Source organism: Bombina bombina, chromosome 1 (genome assembly GCF_027579735.1).
Source record: "Bombina bombina isolate aBomBom1 chromosome 1, aBomBom1.pri, whole genome shotgun sequence".
Lineage (NCBI taxonomy): Eukaryota > Metazoa > Chordata > Amphibia > Anura > Bombinatoridae > Bombina > Bombina bombina.
The window spans coordinates 1,268,668,295-1,268,693,294 of record NC_069499.1 but is presented as its reverse complement, the minus strand read 5'-3'; the positions used below and the strand labels follow the sequence as shown (position 1 = coordinate 1,268,693,294).

General features: G+C 37.7%; 1 protein-coding gene across 1 annotated transcript in view; it reads right to left on the bottom strand.

Moving 5' to 3' along the window:
* JPH3 (junctophilin 3) overlaps window positions 1-25,000 on the bottom strand; it is a 377,966-nt gene that overhangs the window by 182,187 nt on the left and 170,779 nt on the right. The window contains exon 2 of the mRNA XM_053701187.1: window positions 1-266. This exon is cut by the window's left edge and continues 512 nt beyond it. Within this exon, the coding sequence (XP_053557162.1) occupies window positions 1-266 (266 nt within the window). The remainder of the gene's footprint in view (window positions 267-25,000) is intronic.

Genomic DNA, 25,000 nt, shown 5'->3' with positions numbered 1-25,000 from the left:
CCTGAAGATGCCCTTCTTTTTGTTCTTAAGAATTTCTGCATCACTGTGAGCCATAAGCACAAACCCCCCTCTGGACACTGCTGGGCTTCCAGCTACTGCGCAGGAAGCATCTGGGTGCATTGCCGTGCCATTTGTGTGCTCACTACGAAGCGAGTTTATAGAGGTCCTGAGGGGAGATCTGATAACAGCTGCCATTCCATAGGGAACACTTTGCCGCACACCATACCCTTGACGAATTCCAGCGACCCACTGACCTTGGTATGTACCTGCAGAAGACAGACAAGATGGAAGCCAAGGTAGAGAAAATTTTCATGGCAAAAACATAGCAAAGCAAAGCAACAACTTTACCTTAGATTGTGACACAGTTATTTAATTTCTTAAATTATCTATGCAATAACATATGTGATGTGTAACTTTTATGTTTTCTTTGTTCACATTAAACATATTATTACTGTACAGCTTTTATAATAAGTTAGTTAATAGCTTCTAGTTGACTAATATGCATTTATAGATGAAGATAAAATGTCTAACTTAAAACAAATACTTGAGTTTTATATAAAACGCTATTATTGTCAGTGAACTGTTATTACATATCTAAACCAAACTAACACTTTTGTTTATTACTCATACAACCTTTACATTTAGGCTCAAAATAACAATATATTTTGTTTCACCATACAAAGAGATGATGTACTCGCTTAAAGGGGCAGTAAAAATAATAACTGTAATGCATTGCAGTGTGTGCATGTAAAAGGTCCATTGCCTTGTTGTGCGATTGTTATACACTGTTTATTTCAGTACTGGAGCATTCACTACATTGGAATATAAGGGGCAGGCAGAATTACACCCATGAATGCAGATAACAAGTTCCATAATGGAGTGCTAAACTATACTTCCCTGCTAATTGTTTGGTAATAAGCAAAGCAATGTACTTTTAGTATGCATATGCTTCAAAACTTACAAAGCATTTCAGTTAATTGTTACGTTTAGTGACCCCTTTAGAGATACAGATCACCCACTCATCTCCTAAATCTCATAACAGACTATTAGCACTGTTTTAAAGTTTGCCACTTTTCAAATGTTTTCGAATCGATATGCAAACACATTCGGCCAGTTTACGAGTTTTGCGGTAAGAGGGGTAAGTTGCTAACGTGCACATTAAGTCAGCGGTAAGCTGGTTGTACGTGCTCGTGCACGATTTCCCCATAGACATCAACAAGGCAAAAAAAGCAGTGCAAATCTCAGTAACGCAGCCCCATTGATTCCTATGGGGAAATAAAAGTTATGTTTACACCTAACACCCTAACATGAACCCCGAGTCTAAACACCCCTAATCTTACACTTATTAACCCCTAATCTGCCGCCCCGACATCGCCGACAGCTACATTATACTTATTAACCCCTAATCTGCCGCTGCCGACATCGCCGCCACTATAATAAACATAATAACCTCTAATCCGCCGCACTCCCGCCTCGCAAACATTACCACCTACCTACATTTATTAACCCCTAATCTGCCGCCACCAACGTTGCCGCCACTATATTAAATTTATTAACCCCTAAATCTAAGTCTAACCCTAACCCTAACACCCCCTAATTTAAATATAATTTAAATAAATCTAAATAAAAATTACTATTATCACCTAAATTATTCCTATTTAAAACTAAATACTTACCTATAAAATAAACCCTCAGCTAGCTACAATATAACTAATAGTTACATTGTAGCTAGCTTAGGGTTTATTTTTATTTAACAGCCAAGTTTGTACAGGTAGGCTTCAGTTTACGCCGGGGTTAGGTTCCAGAAGGAATGGTTGTAAATCAAAACCGTTGTAAATTGAAACCCAGTTTATAATGTAAGTCAATGGGAAGTGAGGGAGTTAGGTTCTAGGCCCCTCTCAAAATTATCATATGTCATAAGTAACACCTAATACATTATTTTTAAAGCTTTGAAATGAAGACTTTAAATGCTAAACAACATTATAAATCTAATAAAATAATCACACGACACAGAATATATAATTAAACTAAGTTAACTGAACAAAAACATTTGCTAAACAGCATTATAAACCTAATAAAATAATCACACAACACAGACTTTACTTGCATTTTTTTGCAAACAGTTCTTTATATGCATTCCAATCTGGACTGATTTATAGACAGGAAGATATTGTTCCTTTGAAAGCTGCTCGATATCTCAGGTCTAGCTAGATACACTAATTAATTTCAGTCTGTTTGTGTGCTTGGCTTGCATACCTTTGCTGCAACACAAGCGGACAGCTCCACCTACTGGCTATTTTAATCAATGCACTGCTTCTCAATGCTTTTCAATAGCAGTCACATGACTGAAAAAAAGGTTGTTATTCTGAAACGGTGCAAATTGAACCGTTGTAAACCGAGGGCCATCTGTATTTATTTTAACTAGGTAGAATAGTTATTAAATAGTTATTAACTATTTAATAACTACCTAGCTAAAATAAATACAAATTTACCTGTAAAATAAAACCTAACCTAAGTTACACTAACACCTAACCTAACCCTACAATTAAATAAATTACCTAAATTAAATACAATTACATAAATTAAATGAGCTAAATTACAAAAAAAATACTAAATTACAGAAAGAAAAAAAAAATTACAAGATCTTTAAACTAATTACACCTAATCTAAAAGCCCTATCAAAATAAAAAAAGCCCATCCAAAATAAATAAAAAATCCCTAGCCTAAACTAAACTATCAATAGCCCTTAAAAGGGCCTTTTGCGGGGCATTGCCCCAAAGAAATCAGCTCTTTTACCTGAAAAAGAAATACAAACAACCCCCCAACAGTAAAACCCACCACCCACACAACCAACCCCCAAAATAAAATCCTAACTAAAAAACCTAAGCTCCCCATTGCCCTGAAAAGGGCATTTGGATGGGCATTGCCCTTAAAAGGGCATTTAGCTCTATTGCTAAAAAAGAACAAACACCCAATACACCCTTAAATAATCCTAACACTAACCCCCGAAGATTCAATTACCGGGAGAAGTCTTCATCCAAGCGGCAAGATGTCCTCAACGAAGCCGGCAGAAGTGGTCCTCCAGACGGGCAGAAGTGGTCCTCCAGATGGGCAGACGTCTTCATCCAGACGGCATCTTCTATCTCCTTCCATCCGGCGCGGAGCAGGTCCATCTTCAAGACATCTGGCGCGGAGCATCCTCTTCTTCCGACGGACTAACAATGAATGAAGGTTCCTTTAAATGACATCATCCAAGATGGCGTCCCTTAGATTCCGATTGGCTGATAGAATTCTATCAGCCAATCGGAATTAAGGTTGAAAAAATCCAATTTGCTGATTGAATCAGCCAATAGGATTGAGCTCGCATTCCATTGGCTGATTGGAACAGCCAATAGAATGCAAGCTCAATCCTATTGGCTGATTGGATCAGCCAATAGGATTGAACTTCAATCCTATTGGGTGATTGATTCAGCCAATAGGATTTTTTCAACCTTAATTCCGATTGGCTGATAGAATTCTATCAGCCAATCGGAATCTAAGGGACGCCATCTTGGATGACGTCATTTAAAGGAACCTTCATTCATCGTTAGTCTGTTGGAAGAAGAGGATGCTCCGCGCCAGATGCATTGAAGATGGACCTGCTCCGCGCCGGATGGATGAAGATAGAAGATGCCGTCTGGATAAAGACTTTTGCCCGTCTGGAGGACCACTTCTGCCCGTCTGGAGGATCACTTCTGCCAGCTTCGTTGAGGACATCTTGTCGCTTGGATGAAGACTTCTCCCGGTAAGTGAATCTTCGGGGTTAGTGTTAGGATTTTTTTAAGGGTGTATTGGGTGGGTTTTATTTTTAGGTTTTGGCTTTGGGCAGCAATAGAGCTAAATGCCCTTTTAAGGGCAATGCCCATCCAAATGCCCTTTTCAGGGCAATGGGGAGTTTAGGTTTTTTAGTTAGGGTTTTATTTGGGGGGTTGGTTGTGTGGGTGGTAAGTTTTACTGTTGGGGCGTTGTTAGTTTTGTTTTTTACAGGTAAAAGAGCTGATTTCTTTGGGGCAATGCCCCGCAAAAGGCCCTTTTAAGGGCTATTGGTAGTTTAGTTTAGTTTAGGCTAGAGTTTTTTTTATTTTGGGTGGGCTTTTTTTATTTTGATAGGGCTATTAGATTAGGTGTAATTAGTTTAAATATCTTGTAATTTGTTTTTTATTTTCTGTAATTTAGTCTTTGTTTGTTTTTGTAATTTAGCTAATTTTATTTAATTTATTTAATTGTATTTAATGTAGGGAATTTATTTAATTGTAGTGTAGTGTTAGGTGTTATTGTAACATAGGTTAGGTTTTATTTTACAGGTAAATTTGTATTTATTTTAGCTAGGTAGTTATTAAATAGTTAATAACTATTTAGTAACTATTCTACCTAGTTAAAATAAATACAAACTTGCCTGCAAAATAAAAATAAAACCTAAGATAGAAACAATGTAACTATTAGTCATATTGTAGCTAGCTTAGGGTTTATTTTACAAGTAAGTATTTACGGCAGTTTTAAATAGGAATAATTAAGTTAATGATATTAATTTTATTTAGATTTATTGAAATTATATTTAAGTTAGGGGTGTTATGGTTAGGGTTAGACTTAGGTTTAAAGGGTTAATAAATTTAGAATAGTGGCGGCGATGTTGGGGACAGCAGATTAGGGGTTAATAACTGTAATATAGGTGATGGCGAGGTTAGGTACAGCAGATTAGGGGTTAATAATATTTAACTAGTGTTTGCGAGGCGGGAGTGCGGCAGTTTAGGGGTTAATATGTTTATTATAGTGGCGGCGATGTCCAGAGCGGCAGATTAGGGGTTTAAAATTTTATTATAGTGGCAGCGATGCGGGAGGGCCTCGGTTTAGCGGTTAATAGGTAGTTTATGGGTGTTAGTGTACTTTTTAGCACTTTAGTTATGAGTTTTATGCTACAGCGTTGTAGTGTAAAACTCATAACTACTGACTTTAAAATGCGTTACGAATCTTGGCGGTAGAAGCTGTAATGCTCATTTTTTGGCCTCCCAGGACAAACTCGTAATACCGGCACTATGGAAGTCCCTTAGAAAAAAGCCTTTACGAAATTTACGTAAGTAGGTTTGTGGTAAGGCCAAAAAAGTGTGCGGTACACCTATACCTGCAAGACTCGTAATAGCAGCGGGCGTAAAAAAGCAGCGTTAGGACCTGATAACACTGCTTTTTTACCTTAACGCACAACTCGTAATCTAGCCGATTGTCTGGCAATTCAGGTAAATTTTGGCTTCCTTTTCAAAGCCATTCCATATCATTAGAAGAGCCACATACAAACAAATGAAAAATTATAAGGAACTGGAGTACCCCTCACTTTCAAGGAGATTTTCATTAGCGCAAATGATTCACAACCAATAAAAACATATCAGCATATTAAGTATTGATGGTGTTTGCCTAAAGTGTTTGAAAGCAGTTTTATTTGTAACCATTAACATCAATACCTGACATAACAATCTTATAATTAACACCAAATCGATCCAATAAAAAGTGAATAGTCTGGTGATTGTATTTAATTTGAGTGCGTATCTTTATTTAAAAAATATGATTTGAGTTATGCGTTTAATGTTTTGATTAAACTAAAAATGAGAGCATTATTAATATGAGAATTAAACACGTGCAAGAACTTAAAAAAAATAAAAATTATCCAAGAGGTCAAGGATCCAGAATTTGAAAAGTCCAATATTCTGCACATGATAATGGAAGCACATTGCATGCTCTATCTGAATCATGTAAGTTTAGTTTTGAATTGAGTGTCCCATTGAGAGGAGTTTATTCTGTGTAGAAAGGTTTGCAGAGGAAGAATGAGATGAAGGATTTTTCTCAATTTTGTATATTCATTTTAAAACATTTGTGCTGTTAATAAGAAGCATTTTATCTCTGCAGACACAAATTCACAGAACAATTGCCCCAAATAATCTTACAGAAACCTCTGGAGAGCATGACATTGTGAATGGATTAATGGACTTAATTTAGATACATTTTCCCTCAAAAAGCATTTTATTTTAAAAAAAATATTTTTACTTATTAATTTTTAAATCATTGAATTTGTATCCATCCTGGTGATGGCCAATCACTATTACTCAAGAGGATATATTACCCCACAGGCTACTTGATACTTATAGCTGGTATCTGGATCCCAATAAAAGGTTTTGGTCATGCTACATTTGCAATATAAACAATTGGTAGTAATAAATAATCACCCACAAATAAAGTCTATGGCCCCAAGTTATCAAGGTCTGTCGGACCTGATCCGACAGTGCGGATCAGGTCCAACAGACCTCGCAGAATATGGCGAGCAATACGCTCGCCGTATTCATCATTGCACCAGCAGCTCACAAGAGCTGCTGGTGCAACGCCGCCCCCTGCAGACTCGCGGCCAATAGGCCGCCAGTAGGGGGGTGTCAATCAACCTGATCGTACTCGATCGGGTTGATTTCCGGCGGTGTCTGTCCGCCTGCTCAGAGCAGGCGGACAGGTTATGGAGCAGCGGTCTTTGTGACCGCTGCTTCATAACTGCTGTTTCTGGCAAGTCTGAAGACTCGCCAGAAACAGGGGCCATCAAGCTCCTTACGGAACTTGATAACTAGAGGCCTATGTATTCATGTTGTATCTGCCAGTTGTGAAGTTTGCTGAAATATCCTATTGTGTTTCGATACACTGGATGAGATTGCATTCCAGTTGTTAAAATTAACTAGAATTAACAATAATAATTTCCAATAAGTTTACTGCTAGATGTTACATTTACAACTGGAATGTAATCTACCCACTGGCTGTGACGGAAAGTTAATAAAAAGGAAAGCCATTGTGTAAGGGAATGTAGAAAAACTGTGAGGTAAAGAGATGATGAATGACTTATGAAAGATGGGATATTCATCCCCGCTTTATATCAAAGGATAGTAGCCAAAGGGCATCTCTTCACTGGGAAATTTGTTGCCTCCACTGCCCTATACTATATATTAGAAGAGTCAGTTTCTTGTTTCAATCAGGTCACTACCTGAGGTTGGTTGTGGCGTTTTAAATACAGTTAAAGTGACAGTCTAGTCAAAATTAAACTTTATTTATTCACACAGGGCATGCAATTTTAATCAACTTTCCAATTTACTTTTATCATCAAACTTGCTTTGTACTCTTGGTATTCTTTGTGGAAAGCTAAACCTGGAAAGCTCATATGCTAATTTCTAAGCCCTTGAAGGCTGCCTCTTATGTAAATGGATTAGAGTTTTTCACAGCTAAAGGGCATTCGTTCACGTGTGCCTATATATATATATATAACATTGTGCCCATGCCCGTGGAGTTACTTATGAGAGGGCATTGACTGGCTAAAATGTAAGTCTGTGAAAATAACTGAAATAAGGGGGCAGTCTGCAGAGGCTTAGATTCAAGGTAATCAAAGAGGTAAAAAGTATATTATATAACCTTGTTGATTATGCAAAACTGGGGAATGGGTGATAAAGGGATTATCTATCTTTTTAAACAATAACAATTCTGGAGTAGACTGTCGTTTTAATATATGTTTAATACATACGGAAATATCTTACACGCTTTTAGATACATAGTACATTAGAGAAAAAAGCCAGCTAGTCTTGCAGATAAAGATTTAAGAATATAATATTAAATGCCTTGAAAATCAAGCTTATCTAAATGGGGTGTAAATTGCAGCAGTGTATAGTAAATTGTATGTTTTTAAATACTGAAAAGATCATTGTTTTATGATATTTTTATAAATATAATCTAGCTTCCCTAAGGTTCTTTATTCTAAGTTTGTGCGTATCTGTATAGCCAAAAATATGTAGACACTCTACTATTATTTATTGAGTCCAGGTGTTTCAGCCATACCCACTGGTAACTTTCATAATATCCAGCATATAGCCAAAAAATCGCCATAGACAAAAATTGGCAGTACAATTGGTTCAATGACTTTAAACATGGTTCTGTCATAGGATGCCACCATTGCCATATTCAATATGCCTTGGTCAAATGTGAGTGCAAATATTGTGAAGTGGAAGCGACTAGGAGCAAAAGTCCAGCCACAAAGTGGTAGTCCACCCAAACTCACAGAGATGGGCCACCAAGTGCTGAAACGTGTAAAAATCATATATCATCTGTTGCATCACTCACTACAGAGTTCTACTCTGCTTCTGGAAGCAACATCAGCACAAGAACTGTGCATTAGGAGTTTCATGAAATGGGTTTAGATTCTGTCTGCTCCAACCCCTGCATGCCTTCATTAGCACATTCTTATTTGCCCTGTCAGTCAAGCTGATCTTAACCCACTCCTTTGTTATACTCAGTTATTTGTGCATATCTGCAGTGGATTGTGGGAGCAACCAAGATAGTGTAAGGCTGGATGGATGGTCCAACTAGAAGGAGCTGTCTCAGCTGGATGGATGGTCCAACTAGAAGGAGCTGTCTCAGCTGAGACCCCTGTTGTCACACTCTTGCGTTTGAGACAAAATAATATTTTATACTACTATTTTCATCTGGAATGATCCAAAGTAATTTAAGTGAAAAGCTTAAAAAATATTTAAATCACGAGTATCAAGTGAATAGATAAATGCAAGATCATTTTTTGTTGCGATCAGCTCTTAATTTTTGACAAAATATAGTCAAAGTTGACAACGTTCAGATAGGAAACAAACTTTTTTGATGTGAATGTGAAGAAACCCTTTGCCATTCCAGAGGATATCCTGCATACTGATACATGACTTCTTTAAATTGCATAGAAGAGAGATCAAAGAGAAGACCATCAGGCAAAGATAATATCCAAAGTGTTATTTCATCTAGAAATGACAAGTAGGCAGTCTCAGGTATAAACAAACTAAGACAGATGTATCACTAATTTGACTGGGACTTATTGCAATGTAAATGATACTTGCAGGTACCCAGGAGCCTTGAGTTGCAGCTGTTTATACAAATGATCTCACTGTGGCAACTTAATCTAAACATGAAACTTGTCACCAGATTCCCTTTAATCCTTAGCTCATGCTAAATATCAGCTGCTTAGAGATATTTGTTTAAGTATGTGTTCTGGAGATTCTTAGTTAGAAAATGTTATTTTTAATACCTGAAATCATCCAAAACATTTTCTTGTTTAGATTGTACATTTAACTTTCAATCGCCTACATTTAGAGTTTTGCGTTAGAAGGGGTGCGTTAGCTACGCGTGCTTTTTTTCTCCCGCACCTTTTAAATACCACTGGTACTTAGAGTTCACAGAATGGCTGCGTTAGGCTCCAAAAAAGGAGCGTAGAGCATAATTTACCACCACTGCAACCCTCAATACCAGCGTTGCTTACGGACGCGGCCAGCTTCAAAAACGTGCTCGTGCATGATTCCCCCATAAGAAACAATGGGGCATTTTGAGCTGAAATAAAACATAACACCTGCAAAAAAGCAGCGTTCAGCTCCTAACGCAGCCCCATTGTTTCCTATGGGGAAACACTTCCTAAGTCTGCACCTAACACCCTAACATGCACCCCGAGTCTAAACACCCCTAACATTACACTTATTAACCCCTAATCTGCCGCCCCCGCTATCGCTGACCCCTGCATATTATTATTATTAACCCCTAATCTGCCACTCCGTACACTGCCGCCACCTACATTATACCTATGTACCCCTAATCTGCTGCCCCTAACACCGCCGACCCCTATATTACATTTATTAACACCTAATCTGCCCCCCCCCCCACGTCGCTGCTACCTTACCTACACTTATTAACCCCTAATCTGCTGACCGGACCTCACCGCTACTCTAATAAATGTATTAACCCCTAAAGCTAAGTCTAACCCTAACCCTAACACTAACACCCCCCTAAGTTAAATATAATTTAAATCTAACAAAATAAAATAAATCTTATTAAATCAATTATTCCTATTTAAAGCTAAATACTTACCTGTAAAATAAATCCTAATATAGCTACAATATAACTAATAATTACATTGTAGCTATGTTAGGATTTATATTTATTTTACAGGCAACTTTGTATTTATTTTAAATAGGTACAATAGCTATTAAATAGTTAATAACTATTTAATAGCTACCAGATTGAGCTCGCATTCTATTGGCTGTCCCGATCAGCCAATAGAATGCGAGCTCAATCTGATTGGCTGATTCAATCAGCCAATCAGATTTTTCCTACCTTAATTCCGATTCGCTAATAGAATCCTATCAGCCAATCGGAATTTGAGGGACGCCATCTTGGATGACGTCCCTTAAAGGAACCTTAATTCGTCGTCTAGTCGTCGGGAGAAGAGGATGTTCCGCGCCGGAGGTCTTGAAGATGGAGCCGCTCCTCGTCGGATGGATGAAGATAGAAGATGCCGCTTGGATGAAGATGTTTGCCGGTCCGGATCTCCTCTTCTTGCCGGATAGGATGAAGACTTCGGAGCCTTTTCTGGACCTCTTCTTGCTGGATAGGATGAAGGCTTCGGAGCCTCTTCTGGACGGATCGGTGATACCCGGTGTGGTGAAGACAAGGTAGGAAGATCTTCAGGGGCTTAGTGTTAGGTTTTTTAAGGGGGGTTTGGGTTAGATTAGGGGTATGTGGGTGGTGGGTTTTAATGTTGGGGGGGTATTGTATTTTTTTTTACAGGCAAAAGAGCTGTTTTCTTTGGGGCATGCCCCGCAAAAGGCCCTTTTAAGGGCTGGTAAGGTAAAAGAGCTGTAAACTTTTTATTTTAGATTAGGGTAGGGCATTTTTTTATTTTGGGGGCTTTGTTATTTTTTTAGGGGGCTTAGAGTAGGTGTAATTAGTTTAACATTCTTGTAATCTTTTTTTATTTTTTGTAATTTAGTGTTTTTTTTTTTGTAATTTAGTGTTTGTTTGTTTTTTGTAATTTAGTTTAGTTGATTTAATTGTAGATAATTGTAGGTAGTTTATTTAATTAATTTATTGATAGTGTAGTGTTAGGTTTAATTGTAACTTAGGTTAGGATTTATTTTACAGGTAATTTTGTAATTATTTTAACTAGGTATTAACTATTTAATAGCTATTGTACCTAGTTAAAATAAATACAAAGTTGCCTGTAAAATAAATATAAATCCTAAAATAGCTACAATATAATTATTAGTTATATTGTAGCTATATTAGGGTTTATTTTACAGGTAAGTATTTAGCTTTAAATAGGAATAATTTATTTAATAAGATTTATTTTGTTTTGTTAGATTTAAATTATATTTAACTTAGGGGGTGTTAGTGTTAGGGTTAGACTTAGCTTTAGGGGTTAATACATTTATTAGAGTAGCGGCGAGCTCTGGTCGGCAGATTAGGGGTTAATACTTGAAGTTAGGGGTCGGCGATGTTAGGGAGGGCAGATTAGGGGTTAATACTATTTATTATAGGGTTTTTGAGGCGGGAGTGAGGAGGTTTAGGGGTTAATACATTTATTATAGTGGCGGCGAGGTCCGGTCGGCAGATTAGGGGTTAATAAGTGTAGGTAAGGTAGCGGCGACGTTGGGGGGGGCAGATTAGGGGTTAATAATTATTATGTAGGTGTCGGCGATGTTAGGGGCAGCAGATTAGGGGTTCATAGGGATAATGTAGGTTGCGGCGGTGTGCGGTCGGAAGATTAGGGGTTAAAAAATTTTATTAGAGTGGCGGCGATGTGGGGGGACCTCGGTTTAGGGGTACATAGGTAGTTTATGAGTGTTAGTGTACTTTAGAGCACAGTAGTTAAGAGCTTTATGAACCGGCGTTAGCCCAGAAATCTCTTAACTCCTGGCTTTTTTCTGCGGCTGGAGTTTTGTCGTAAGAGTTCTATCGCTCACTTCAGCCAAGACTCTAAATACCGGCGTTAGGAAGATCCCATTGAAAAGATAGGATACGCAATTGACGTAAGGGGATCTGCGGTATGGAAAAGTCGCGGCTGGAAAGTGAGCGTTAGACCCTTACCTACAAGACTCTAAATACCAGCGGATGGGAAAAACCAGCGTTAGGACCCCCTAACGCTGGTTTAGACGGCTAACACAGAACTCTAAATCTAGGCGAATGTGTTTAGAACAAAAACACATTTGATCAATTTTCATTGTTTTAAAGAAATCCTCTAAAGCATTCACCCAATAGAGTCCAAATATGCTGCAGTAAAAAATGAATGAGTGTGACCCATCAAAAAGCATCTTGCTACCAAGTGCTGGGTACTGGCCTGATGAACCCTGGGTAAAACAGAATTATTAATGTGAAGCTATATGTTGCAGTCCTCTGTCATTAAGTAGAAAAGCATGATGGATTATTTTAACATTAGCTTGACTAAGTAACTTCAGAAAAGGATTTTCTTAAAGTGTAAAATTCTCCTGGACACTGACAAGTAGGGTATATTAAGGCTGAAAAAATATTGGTTATAACATGATTTTACATTTCTCCAGCCGATCTACTGACCTGTGGCGGTAGATCCTAGTGGTACTTATTAAAGCGTGGAATTAAAGGTTTATTTGACCTGGAAGAGCTCATGTGTTTTGCACATCAAATTCATAGCTATGATCTTGACTGTGAAAATAATGGTTGGTACCAGCACACCAGCATGATCTCTAATCAAAGCCAAAATGTGGATTATTTTTAACACAGTAGGAACTTGAATATATCCAGCTATTCTGGTGAGCTAAGGTTCACTATTGTATTGTTACCCCTACAACACATATACCATCAACACCAGGGATGCAACCCTTGTAGATCCCTTGGATGCCAATGAGGCCTGCAATGCATTGTTCTAAGTGTAGTTCAGAAATTTGCATAGTTTTTCTAACAGATTTAAATATTTCCAAAGACAGAACATATCAAATTAAATAAGTATATATCTTGGGTGGGTGGGTGGAGGGTTCACAATTCTTACTCTCATCAATCCCCTAGGTTTAAGTAATTGCCTAATCCTCTTGTCATCTACAAAATTTTAGGAGAATTTGTTTTTTTTCCCTCATCCATGACATCATCAACATTTTGATTCACTGACTTTGATGGTCTCATGTTAGTGTAATACTTGTCTTAGTGATATTCCCATTACCCATCTATTATCTGCCCAATCGATGATGAACCTCTGTGTCAGGATCATTCACCTGAATTTAGCTCTCTTCAAATCCTTACCCTGGCTCTCAATATTAACAGAATCAAATCTAAAACACTGACCAAACCCTAGGAAGCTCTCTTTACTGGACTATTGTTAAACTTATCTCCAGATACTACTTTAACCAAATTATTTGATATACCAATGATATCTGAGTCCCCATCGTTATCCATGTTGCTTCTCTAATACCCACACTTCTCTAGTCCTCAACTTACACTTTGCTTCTTTAGACTTGTCCCAACTTCAAAGCTTGTGGCTCTTACTTTCCTTAAGACTTGTTGCCACTGCAACCACAACCAACCACTAAATTCCTAAAACTTCAATACCTTAAACCTCTACATTGCAACATCTTCTGGCCATGGCACAGCTCTAGTTGTATCAATATGTATGGATTACCCAGTATTACCCCCCCCCCTTTCATGTATTTTCAAGTTAGATTTTAACTTATTTTAATTGGATGGAGAAACCAAGCACATTAGTGTGACCAACTAGCTGGAGACAAAACAAATAATACAAGTGATATGGAGAAAGAATGTTAAAGTTTACACAGCAGTCACAGTGAGAACATATGATGAAATCAAGAAACAAATGGACAGACAGACAGGAATGGTAAAACAAAAATATACATTCATTTTTTGTTTTGTCAACTTTTGCTATAAAATAGTTTATAAAAAATGTGCTTGTTCCACTCCCAGTTCCTGAAATGTCTCCATCACACTTAAGTATCGTTAAAATTAATTGATCCTGCAACATTCTACAAAGTGATTGCTTAGATTAGAGTAGACATGGGCACATACAAAAAAATATTTTGGACAAATCATTCATCATGAAAACAAAATCTTTATTTCATCTGATATTGTTAATTAAGAACGGATTTGTAAAAAAAAATCCTATACTAATTTTCAGCTGTACTGCATCTTAAACTTACATAAAGTTATACACAAAAAATTATTTTGCAATATAATTTCATTATCTATTTTGCTCATTTTTCATTTTTCAAATTATACTATTTCTAATTTTTAGAACTTGAAACAAATCCTGCTGACTTATCAAGGCTAACTGTGCTACACATCAGTCCCTAATTAGCTTTATTAGATAACAATTGCAAAACAATGGATTTTATACTAACTTTGTGACAGTGGCTAGCCTTGTCATCTGTGGACTAAAGCCCAGATTGTCTTCCCCAAATAAGGCAAATGAAGGGTGGAATTTTGCTAGTGAAAAGAAATTGAAGTAAAGCAGGATATTAATCTGTTTTGAAATGGTTTTGAAGAGTCTGAGAACATTTATCAAGACCACATACCTGACCTATGCTCTTCAGTGAAACCACGCGAACCTGAAGAGATCATTACTATGGCGCCACAGTTGCCTATCAGTAGCAGAACTTCCAGGGTCACAAAGGTCGCTTGTGCGACCGGGCCCTGGAGGACTGTCAGGGGAAGGGCCTAGGAAGTGCAACCAGCATTGTTCCCTCAGTCTCTCCCATTACCATGCAGCAAACTACACTTCCTGTTCAGCCACAAGTCTTTGGCATAAAATTAACCTACAGCTAAAAAAAAAAAGTTTCCTTTATTTCTTACAACTCGATGGCTGCCAGAATGTGCTGCTGTGATATATGTTGCAGCACTTGTTGGCAGCTATGGGGTTAACTTTAGTCTGCAAATTAATGGTTTAAGGCATAAATACACACACACACACATATATATATATAATATGTTTCTGCACGTAAAGGGATATGAAACCCATTATTTAATGTCATGATTCAGATAGAGCATGCAATTTTTTATTTTTTTTCAAATATTTATTTATATCCAACAAGGACCCATAACAATCATACAGTAATAAAAGAAACATAGCCATTAAATAAGAACAAAAGTAGAACTTTTTCCAAACCATAACTTGGGTATAACAAGTGTGCATATAGTATATAGATTATTCCACATTCAATACTATGTTATAGATACCCATCAACTCTTTGGATGTGATTTATACAGAAAAAGATAATAACCCAGATAATAATATTATGCTTCGTGATATTCTATACCTTGTTGGGTTTTAATTTTTACATAGGAAAACAGCACAATACCCCCGAACAACAAAATAAACAAAATAAACACAACAACAAAAAAGAAAGGAGAAGAGAAAGAAAAAAAAAAAAAAAGAAAAAAAAAAAAAAAAAAAAGAAAGGGGAAGCACCCCTTCACCATCTCCCTAGCAGAACCAGTTCAGAATTACGTAAAGGATGTATCAAATATTCAATTTCCGTGGAAGAAAAAACTTTTATAAATGCTGACCATTTGAGAAAGAATTTAACAACATGGACATCATTGTCAGCACTAATATTATATTGTTCAAGAATACATTGTTTTTTTAAACAGTTTTTAATTTCTGATATACTAGGGACCGTAAGCGTTTTCCATTTTTTAAAGATAAGATATCTAACAGCCAATATAGTTATATTAATAAACTTCACATTGAGTTGTCTATCTTCTGGGTCAGGAAAGAGAAAAATTATATGTCTGCCTATCAAATTTAATGATGAGAGCTTTAGTATCTTGCAAAGCCAAAATTGGACTTTGGACCATACGTTTTTAATTTTAGGGCAGGTCCATAACATGTGCAGGAGGTTTGCGGAGGGAAGCGAACATTTGGGACATATAATAAAGTTCGTACTGCCGCATTTCGTTCCTTTTTCTGGTGTAAAATATGTCATGTGTAACAACTTCAGATGAGATTCTCTCCATGTGGCAGAAAGGGTTGTTTGAGTAACCTTTCGAATTGAGAGAGAAGGTATTTTAGATTCTACTTCCTGAGATATTAATGTGGCCCAATTAATAGCAATTTTATCAAGATTAATTGTGCCCTTATCGGAGACAATAATCATATAGCATGGAGAAATTGACATGAGTCTATTTTTTGCCAGAATAAACCAGTTTTCTATGCGCCCCAATGACCAATTCCAGCCATACTCGTTCACTAACTTCATAGCATAGTGTCTAGCCTGAAGATAGGCAAAAAAAAATTTCTGGGAGATATTAAATTCCACCCTAATAGCATCAAATGATTTCACACATCTTTTTTTTATATCAAGTATCTGAAGAACATTCACAAGCCCTTGGGTCTTCCACTCTAAAAAGATTGAAGATGGTGTTCCTGACTGAAATTGTGGGTTCCCCAGAAAACCTAGAAAACTCGACACCCGATGTTCTATTCCTAGCAAAGTACATATCTTTCTCCAAGCTAAAATTATATTATAAATAGATCTATAGCGTTTAACTTGGGGTGGGATATGAGTAGTGTCGAGATGAATCAACGCAATGGGTGAAAAAGGGTACAACATACTGGTCTCTAAGTCATTATTTGTAACATAATTATGAGCAAAAAGCCAATCTGCTAGAATACGAACCAAGAATACATAATTATATACTCGTAAATCAGGTAAAGCCAGGCCACCGGATCCTATTGGAAAGGAGAGTTTTGCAAGTGATATTCTGGATTTCCTACCTTGCCACAGAAAAAACCGGAGTTGTGAGTTAAATAAACTCAAATCGTTCTTTCTCAAAATCAGAGGAATATTTTGAAGGACATATAGAATTTTTGGTAATAAGATCATCTTATAAGCTGCTATTCGTCCAGACAAGGACAAGGGTAGAGTCTGCCAGTTCTTAAAAACTGACTTGACCTTATTCAACACAGGAAGAATATTCAAAGAATACCAGGAATCAGGGTTACTTGAGACATTTATACCTAAATATCTAAATGAGTCATTCACTATGGAGAAGGGTACATCTATAGGAGAACAGTCAGTGTGCCTTATCCAGAGAAGTTCAGATTTCTTTAAATTTACCTTATATCCTGAGAAGGAACCAAACTGATGTATAGTTGATAGGAGAATAGGTAGATTTCTACGTAAATTAGAAAGATAAATAAGAATATCATCAGCATACAATGCTATTTTCAACTCCCGCCCAGCCACCCCAATCCCCTCTAATCTTTGTCTTATCATTATAGCAAAAGGTTCTATAGCAATATTAAAAAGAAGTGGGGAAAGGGGACACCCTTGCCTAGTCCCCCTATGCAGAATTATTTCTGGGGATAACTGACCATTTACTATCATTCTTGTGGAGGCTGTACGATAAAGTTTTTCAATAAACTTAGCAAATTTACCTTTTACCCCAAATTGTTCTAATGAAAATAGAAGATGATCATGGTAAACTGAATCAAAGGCTTTTTCGGCGTCGATAGCCAAAATTGCCAAGTCTGAATTACCTCCCTCCTCTAAATGATCAGCATCCGTACCATTCGAAAAATAATCCAAGGTAAGCAGGAGTTCCCTTATTTTAGCCGCAGAGTTCCTATTCTTCATAAAACCAGCCTGATCTGGGCTAATAATCAAGGGAAGAAGGGACTGGAGTCTCTGGGCGAGAATCGAAGTCAACAATTTATAATCGGTGTTCATCAAAGCTATGGGTCTATATGACTCGACCAATCTTGCATCTTTACCCTTTTTTAAAATTAAAGACGTATATGAGGCTGTAAAGTTAGATGAGGGTTCATTTCCCTCTATATATATATGATTGAATAATAAGGTCAAATCAGGTATTACCGTAGAGGGTATCATTTTATAAAACTCATTAGGTATTCCGTCCGGACCGGGTGCTTTGTTATGCGCCAAATTATTAATTGCCTTTGCAACTTCTATTTCCGTAATGGGGGATTCAAGTTCCTTAATTAGACTAGGTGTTAATGTTGGGAAGAAGATTTCTCCCCAGAATTTCCGACGTTCTATGAGGTCAGAGGTCCTGGGGGAATATATTCCCTTATAGTAGTCATAGAAAATTTGAACAAGATCCTGAGAGGAACTAAACAACCGTCCCTCTCTTTCTAGGGAATCTATTAACTGAGAACCTAAGTCCTGCCTTAACATTCTAGCCAAAAGTTTTCCCGTCTTGTTCCCATATTTGTAGAATTTCTCAGAAAACCGAACTTCCTGCTGGGTAGATTTATATAGTAAGAATGAATCTCTCTCTTCTAATGCAGCAATGTATTTAACCCATTTCTGGGGCGTCTTTTCTAATAGATATGAGTTATAAGCATTTTTAACTGCGCGAAGAAGTTCATTTTCGCGTTTTTTAAATTTCTTGGTACGCCTAATAGTGTATGCCAAAATTTCCCCCCTCAGCACTGCTTTAGCAGTTTCCCAGAACAAAGAAGGACGGGCTCTAGCCTCCGCATTAAACAAGGCAAAGTCCTGAAACTTAGTTTCGAGGAAGCCTCTGAATCCAGAATCAGCAGACAAATATTTAGGAAAGAAAAACCGATTATTTATATGTGAAGGGCCAGTCGCATAAATCTCAAAGCAGATTGGAGCATGGTCAGATACCACAATAGGCAAGATTTGAGCTGATACTTTGTGTTTACAAAGTCTTTCGTCAACCAAAAATAAGTCAATCCGTGACAGTGATTTATGTGCTTTTGAGAGACATGTAAAATCACGTGTATCCGGATTCAATATCCTCCAAATATCCTTAACTCTCAAATTAGAAAAGATTCTGGAAAACAGCTTTGCCTCAAGATTATCTCTTTTGGTTTTTTTAACTAATGGCTGCTGCCTCATTCTATCAATTGGGTATTGGGGAGCCATGTTAAAGTCACCAGCTAAAATTAAAAAACCCTCTGCACATGTCATGAGCCTGGCCTGAAGTGTATCCCAGAATGAGAGACTAAAAACATTTGGAGCATATACATTGCATAAAGTATACAACACATTAACAATCTTAATTTTCAATATGATATATCTCCCCTCCTCATCTGATTCACTTTGTATTATCTCATATTTAAGTTTTTTACCCAGAAGAATAGCAACTCCACCTTTTCGGCTAGAACTAGGTGAAAAAAAGACCTCCTTAACCCAAGAAGATTTTAATTTAAGAATTTCTTGAGTCTTTAAGTGGGTTTCTTGTAGAAAAGCAATAGCAGAACCTATTTTCTTCAAATAGGAAATTATCGTCTTTCTCTTAATAGGAGAAGTTAGCCCTCCTATGTTCCATGAAGTAAACTTAATCCCAGTCATTATAATAAAGATCTATGTTCCAGAAGGGAAGGTGGTGAAGAAAAAAAAAAAAAAAAAAAAAAAAAAAAAAAAAGAAGAAAAAGAGAACCCCAAAACATACGACTAATCCACCTGAGCCGTATGCTGCCCATTTGCTGAAAAGGGCCCATCTTAGAGAATAAATAAGAAATAACAGATCTATTCTAATATTTACCAAGGGGAAAAAAAACTAAATAGTATATCACCTCAACTGCTCAGGTGTGCAGTTTTTGGTGAAAAAAGCTTCTGCCGTATGGGCAGAATCAAAAAAGTGCAGAGTGTTGTTACACACAAGACGTAACCTGGCAGGATGTAAGATTGTCGCTCGCAGCCCCTGCTGTATAAACTTAGTGCATACCGGAGCCAACTGCCTTCTTTTTGAGGCAGTTTCAGCTGCATAGTCTTGAAATAAAAGGATTTTCGTACCTTCTAGTAATATAGGTTGATTTTTACGAAAGGCTTGTAAAAATGTAATCTTGTCCTGGTAATTCAAGAATTTAACTATGATTGGTCTTGGCCTCATATTTTCCTTAGGTAGAGGTGATGGCCCTATCCTATGCACCCTTTCTATGACTGGCTGCGTTTGAGGTATGTTCAACAATGTTGGTAGTGTTTGTGTTATGAATTTATTTAAATCCTCAAACTGCTTCCCCTCAGGTACCCCCACTACTTTCAAGTTATTGCGCCTAGCGCGATTTTCCAAATCTTCTACTTTATTTTGCAATTTAGCAAGGGCTGAGGAAGTAGCTTCTAGTTTACTATTTTGAGCTAAAGTGAGATCTTCTAAGTCAGAGACTCTCTGTTCAATTTCGGAGAACCTTTCGGAGAATTGTTTGACTTCTGCAGCTAGCTGCGCAATATCTTGTTTGATTTCTATTCTAAGTGAATCAAACTTGGGTGCAAGAGCAGCAGAAATATTTAAAACTAGGGACTGTGTATCAGCAGAATCAGGTAAATTTGAGGATTCTTGGATTACCATCTGTGGCTCACCCACAGGCTCTATATTAGGTTTATGTTTTTTATCCCTCTGTCTGGCCGACATGACTGAAGGTGATGTGCGAGATTGTGTGTGTAAAAATTTATCCATAAGGTAGTGGGAAAGGATTGTGAAAAAAAAAAAAGGCAGAGTAATCTACTAAGAAGGGGAGGGAGATGTGAGGGATGTGTGAAAAAAAAAAGTGCAGACTTTTGTGTATTGTTAATGTTATCTTCTCCTCTGAAAGGAGAGAGAACCAAGAAAAATTAACCGTGAACTAAGTGAGTCAGGTTCAGTCATGCTGGTGACAAGATAAGATATATCATATCACAGAAAAGGGGTCCTGCTGTAGAGCCCACAAACTTTAGAAAAGCCCTCAATAGAAATTAATATACCGTTTTAAATTTTCAATTGAGAACAGAAGAGACAGTGTTTAACCACTCAAGTCTCCAGTCCTAGGCCATCAGATCAATGTTTTGTAATTTTTAAGAGGAACTCAGCTTTTAAGGTACTTTTAAACTAATTAATACTCAGATTATTTCGCCTGTATGTATCTGGCACACCAGATTACTTGTAGGCTATTAGCACACCTTTAAAGTAAGTATAATTTACTGCTATAAGACCAGTTCTCATAATATGTTTTAGCAGAACTTGATGTGACTTTAAGAGTTAAGCAAAACTATATAAGGTAATCCAATATTATACTACGTTTGCTGTGGGTCTGAGAAAAAAAACAGAAGAAACCCCCAGTCAATCAGTAACATTCTGAATGGTTCAAAAAAATATGATAATACAGTGTTTCACATTTTGCTGCTGCAGATTAACAACATACCATTTCCAGAAGAGATATATTCCAGTTAGAAACTAGGGGGTTCTAGGTTTAAAGTTGTCAAGAATACAAAATTTAAGGAAGAGAAACCTAGCAAATTTAGGTATTATAATGCACTTATAGGCCAATAGCCGTTACTTATGTCAGAGTCAAACACACCCCTGAGCTAAATATAATTTACTTCTTTAAGGCCAATACTCATAGTATATCTTAACACCGCTGGATGTGACTTCAAAGCTTAAACATAGCTACATAGAGTGGTCCGGTGTCAAGATACACTTGCTATGGGCCTGAGAGAGAGACAAGCAAACACCCCCAGTCGATTAGTAACAAACTAAATGGTTCAGAAAATAAGATAATACAATGTTTCACATTTTGCTGCTATAAGTTAACAACATGCGCTTTCAAGAGAAAATAAATGCCATTTAAAAACTAAGGTGTTCTAAATTTTAACTTATCATAAATAGCAGCTAAAGAAAACAGGTCTAACAAGTTTAGATGTTATACAGTGCTTGGAAACAAATCGCCGTTATTTCTAACAAAGTCAGGCCTGCTATCACTGCTTATGGACTCTTATGTGCAAACCCCAGCAAAGGAAAAAAGAAATAATTATTAAGGGTCCAACACTGAGCCAAGTCCTTCCAGGGTAGAAGAGGCTAGAAAGGAGAGCAGAACTGCAGATTTTATCCCAGGAGTTCTACGTTACCCAGAACCATTAGCCCAAGGTTTGAGCAGGAGATAGCCAGCGGTCATCAACCTCAGCCCCCCCTCACGCAGCATCGGTGGGAAGGGGAGCGTCTTCCAGGTTAGGGGGACAACAATTGCCGGGAAACAAGTCAGCAGGCTGTGCTGCACAGAAACCAATAACCTCGCCTCCTGCGACTTTTTAAAAAAAGCCGGTCAGCTACTTTCAAGGGTGTGACTCAAATGCTGCCACAATCACTCTTATCGGCCGACATCCACAATACTCCTGAGTCTCAACACCTTGGCAAGTGGCAGAGGAAAGAAGGCAGAGGCGGGGGGGAAGGCATCCACAATTACCGCTCCAACAGCTCACCGTTATCCTTCCCGGAACCAGCCCTGCACCAAGGATCGACCCGTCTCCTCCAGCAGTGGCCCCCCCTCACGCAGCACCGGTGGGAGGGGGAGCGCCACTTCAACGCAAAAAATGCAGAAAAGAGAAACAACGGGCTACACCATCCACACCCTCTGGACCAGGCACAATGCGGGGACGACACACGGGTAACTCCAGTTCCCACTCCCAGGCATTCAGCAAAGCTGCACTCAGGAAAGCAGCAAGTTCTCAGAGACCACACAGCTCATGACAAGTGCAGCGGCTCTCAGCTCCGTCCTCCGCTACAATTTATTCGGCAGTGATCGGGGATTTAGCTTGCCTGTTGGTTTAACTGAGCACTTTTTCTTGGGTTACCCCGGGTCAATAATGGGGCTGTGAGACAGCAGGCATTTTCTTTCTATTTCCTTCTTGACAAATATTAGTTTTACTATGATAAAAGGTCCTTTTTCAGGGCTGCTACCTGCAGCTATTTAGTGCAATGTCAGGGCACTATGGAGTTTCCAGCAGCGGTGATATTCAGCAATACAAGCCACCCTAGACTAGAGGGTTTTTAGGCGTGGTTCCACACCAACAGCTTGTAGGTAAGAGAAATCAGGACAGGTGCAGCACCTGAACACACACCTGTGCTCCTCCTCCGGAAGCTCCCCTAGGGCATGCCTAGAGCATGCAATTTTAAACAACTTTTTAATTTATTTCTGTTATTAATTTGTCTTCATTCTCTTGGTATCTTTTGATGAAAAGCAGGGAATGCTTAGCAGCTGACCAATTTCTGGAGCACTTTATGGCAGCAGTATTTTGCAAGATAACTAGATGGCAGCACTATTCCCTGCCATGTAGTGTTCCAGGTGCCTACCTAGGTATCTCTTCAACACAGAATTTTATGGGAACAAAGCAAATTTGATAACAGAAGTACATTTGAAACTTTTTTAAATTGTTATCCTCTGTCTGAATCACACAAAAAAATGTTTGGGTTTCATATTTTTTTTAAGCTCTCCATAACCAGTTTTCCTTTTGTGTGTGTGTTTGTTTTATAAACAGTCTGAATTATGTGTGTTTGCATGTTTGTGTGTATTTCTGTATGAGTGTGTGTCTGTATTTGTGTGCCAAATATTATACATATTACCGTTTTAAAGGAACATTATAGGATTAAGAGCATTTGAGTACAATGATTAATAAACTAATGTACATTTTTTGCATAAAAATAGCATCTTAAGAACAATATATAGTTGTCAAGATGTTCCTTTTATCTGATGCAAATAAAATGTACATTAGTTTATGAATCACTGTGTAGTATACGCTTATAATGTTATAATGTGTCTTTAACTCACTGAAGCTAATCCATTTCACTATGCCAAAGCTGGTTGTATTACTTTTTAAATCATTGCATTTACCTAACAGTTTATGTTCTGTTCCTGTGGGGAAACCATTGAAAATGTTAGCGCCAGATTTATGCTAGAATGATTACCATGACTTCAGAACTCTGGTTTTGTGGTTAAAAGTTTCACAAAACACATAAAAAAACTGACAGTTTCCATGATTTTCATTTATAAATAATTGGGTGTTTGGATTAGCAATTTCATTTTGATCTATCAAATAACTGAAGGACACAGTAATATTTCAGTAGGGAAATGATGCAAAGGCAAAGGATGGTGAGAACGGTCAAAAACAGCCCACCGACCACCTCCAAAGACCTACAACATCATATTGCTGCAGATGGTGTCACTGTGCATCGTTCAACAATTAAGCGCACTTCGCACAAGGAGAAGCTGTATGGGAGAGTGATGCCACGCCACAAACAGTCGCTTGAGGTATGCAAACGCACATTTGGACAAGCCAGCTTCATTTTGGAAGAAGGTGCTGTAGACTGATGAAACAAAGATTGAGTTATTTGGTCATAACAAGGGGCGTTATGCATGGTGGCAAAAGAACACAGCGTTCCAAGACAAACACTTGCTACCCACAGTAAAATTTGGTGGATGTTCCATCATGCTGTGGGGCTGTGTGACCAGTGCCGGTACTGGGCATCTTGTTAAAGTTGAGGGTCGCATGGATTCTCCTCAATATCAGCAGATACTTGAGAATAATGTTGAGGAATCAGTCACAAAGTGACTTGTTAACAAGACAACGACCCAAAACACTGCTTAAAATCCATTTATGCAGAGGAACAAGTACAATGTTCTGGAATGGCCATCCCAGTCCCCAGACCTGAATATCATTGAAAATCTGTGAGGTGATTTGAAGCCGGCTGTCCATGCTCGGCAACCATCAAACCTAACTGAACTGGAGATGTTTTGTAAGGAGAAATGGTCCAAAATACCTTCATCCAGAATCCAGACACTTATTACAGGCTATAGGAAGCATCTAGAGGCTGTCATTTCTGCTAAAGGAAGCTCTACTAAATATTGATGCGCTATTTCTTTTGGGGTGCCCAAATTTATGCACCTGTCTAATTTCGTTTTGATGCATATTGCACATTTTTTGTTAATCCAAAAAAACTCATTTCACTACTGAAATATTACTGTGTCCTTCAGTTATTTGATAGATCAAAATGAAATCGCTGATCAAAACATCCAATTATTTATATATATATTTAGGATAATTATAGTTCAGGGTAATTAAGAAGTGTCTATTTGCTTTTATATGATGACTTCCCTCAGTCTAAGTTTTTGTTTGCAATAAAATGGACGCTCTTTCCTTATCCTGGGACTCGGAGACATTGTATGTATTTGTAATTTGCTCCTGTTTGGGGGTGCAATCAGCTATTCCTATGGTTTCTGATTATTTTTTTTGTATGCTATATTTGTTCCCATGTCCAATTGTATTGGTTATGGCCATTGAAATAATTTTTGGTTAATTAATACCTTTATTTATAAGTTTTATACTGGTTATATTTTCACTTGAGGGTATATTTAACATAGTGCGAG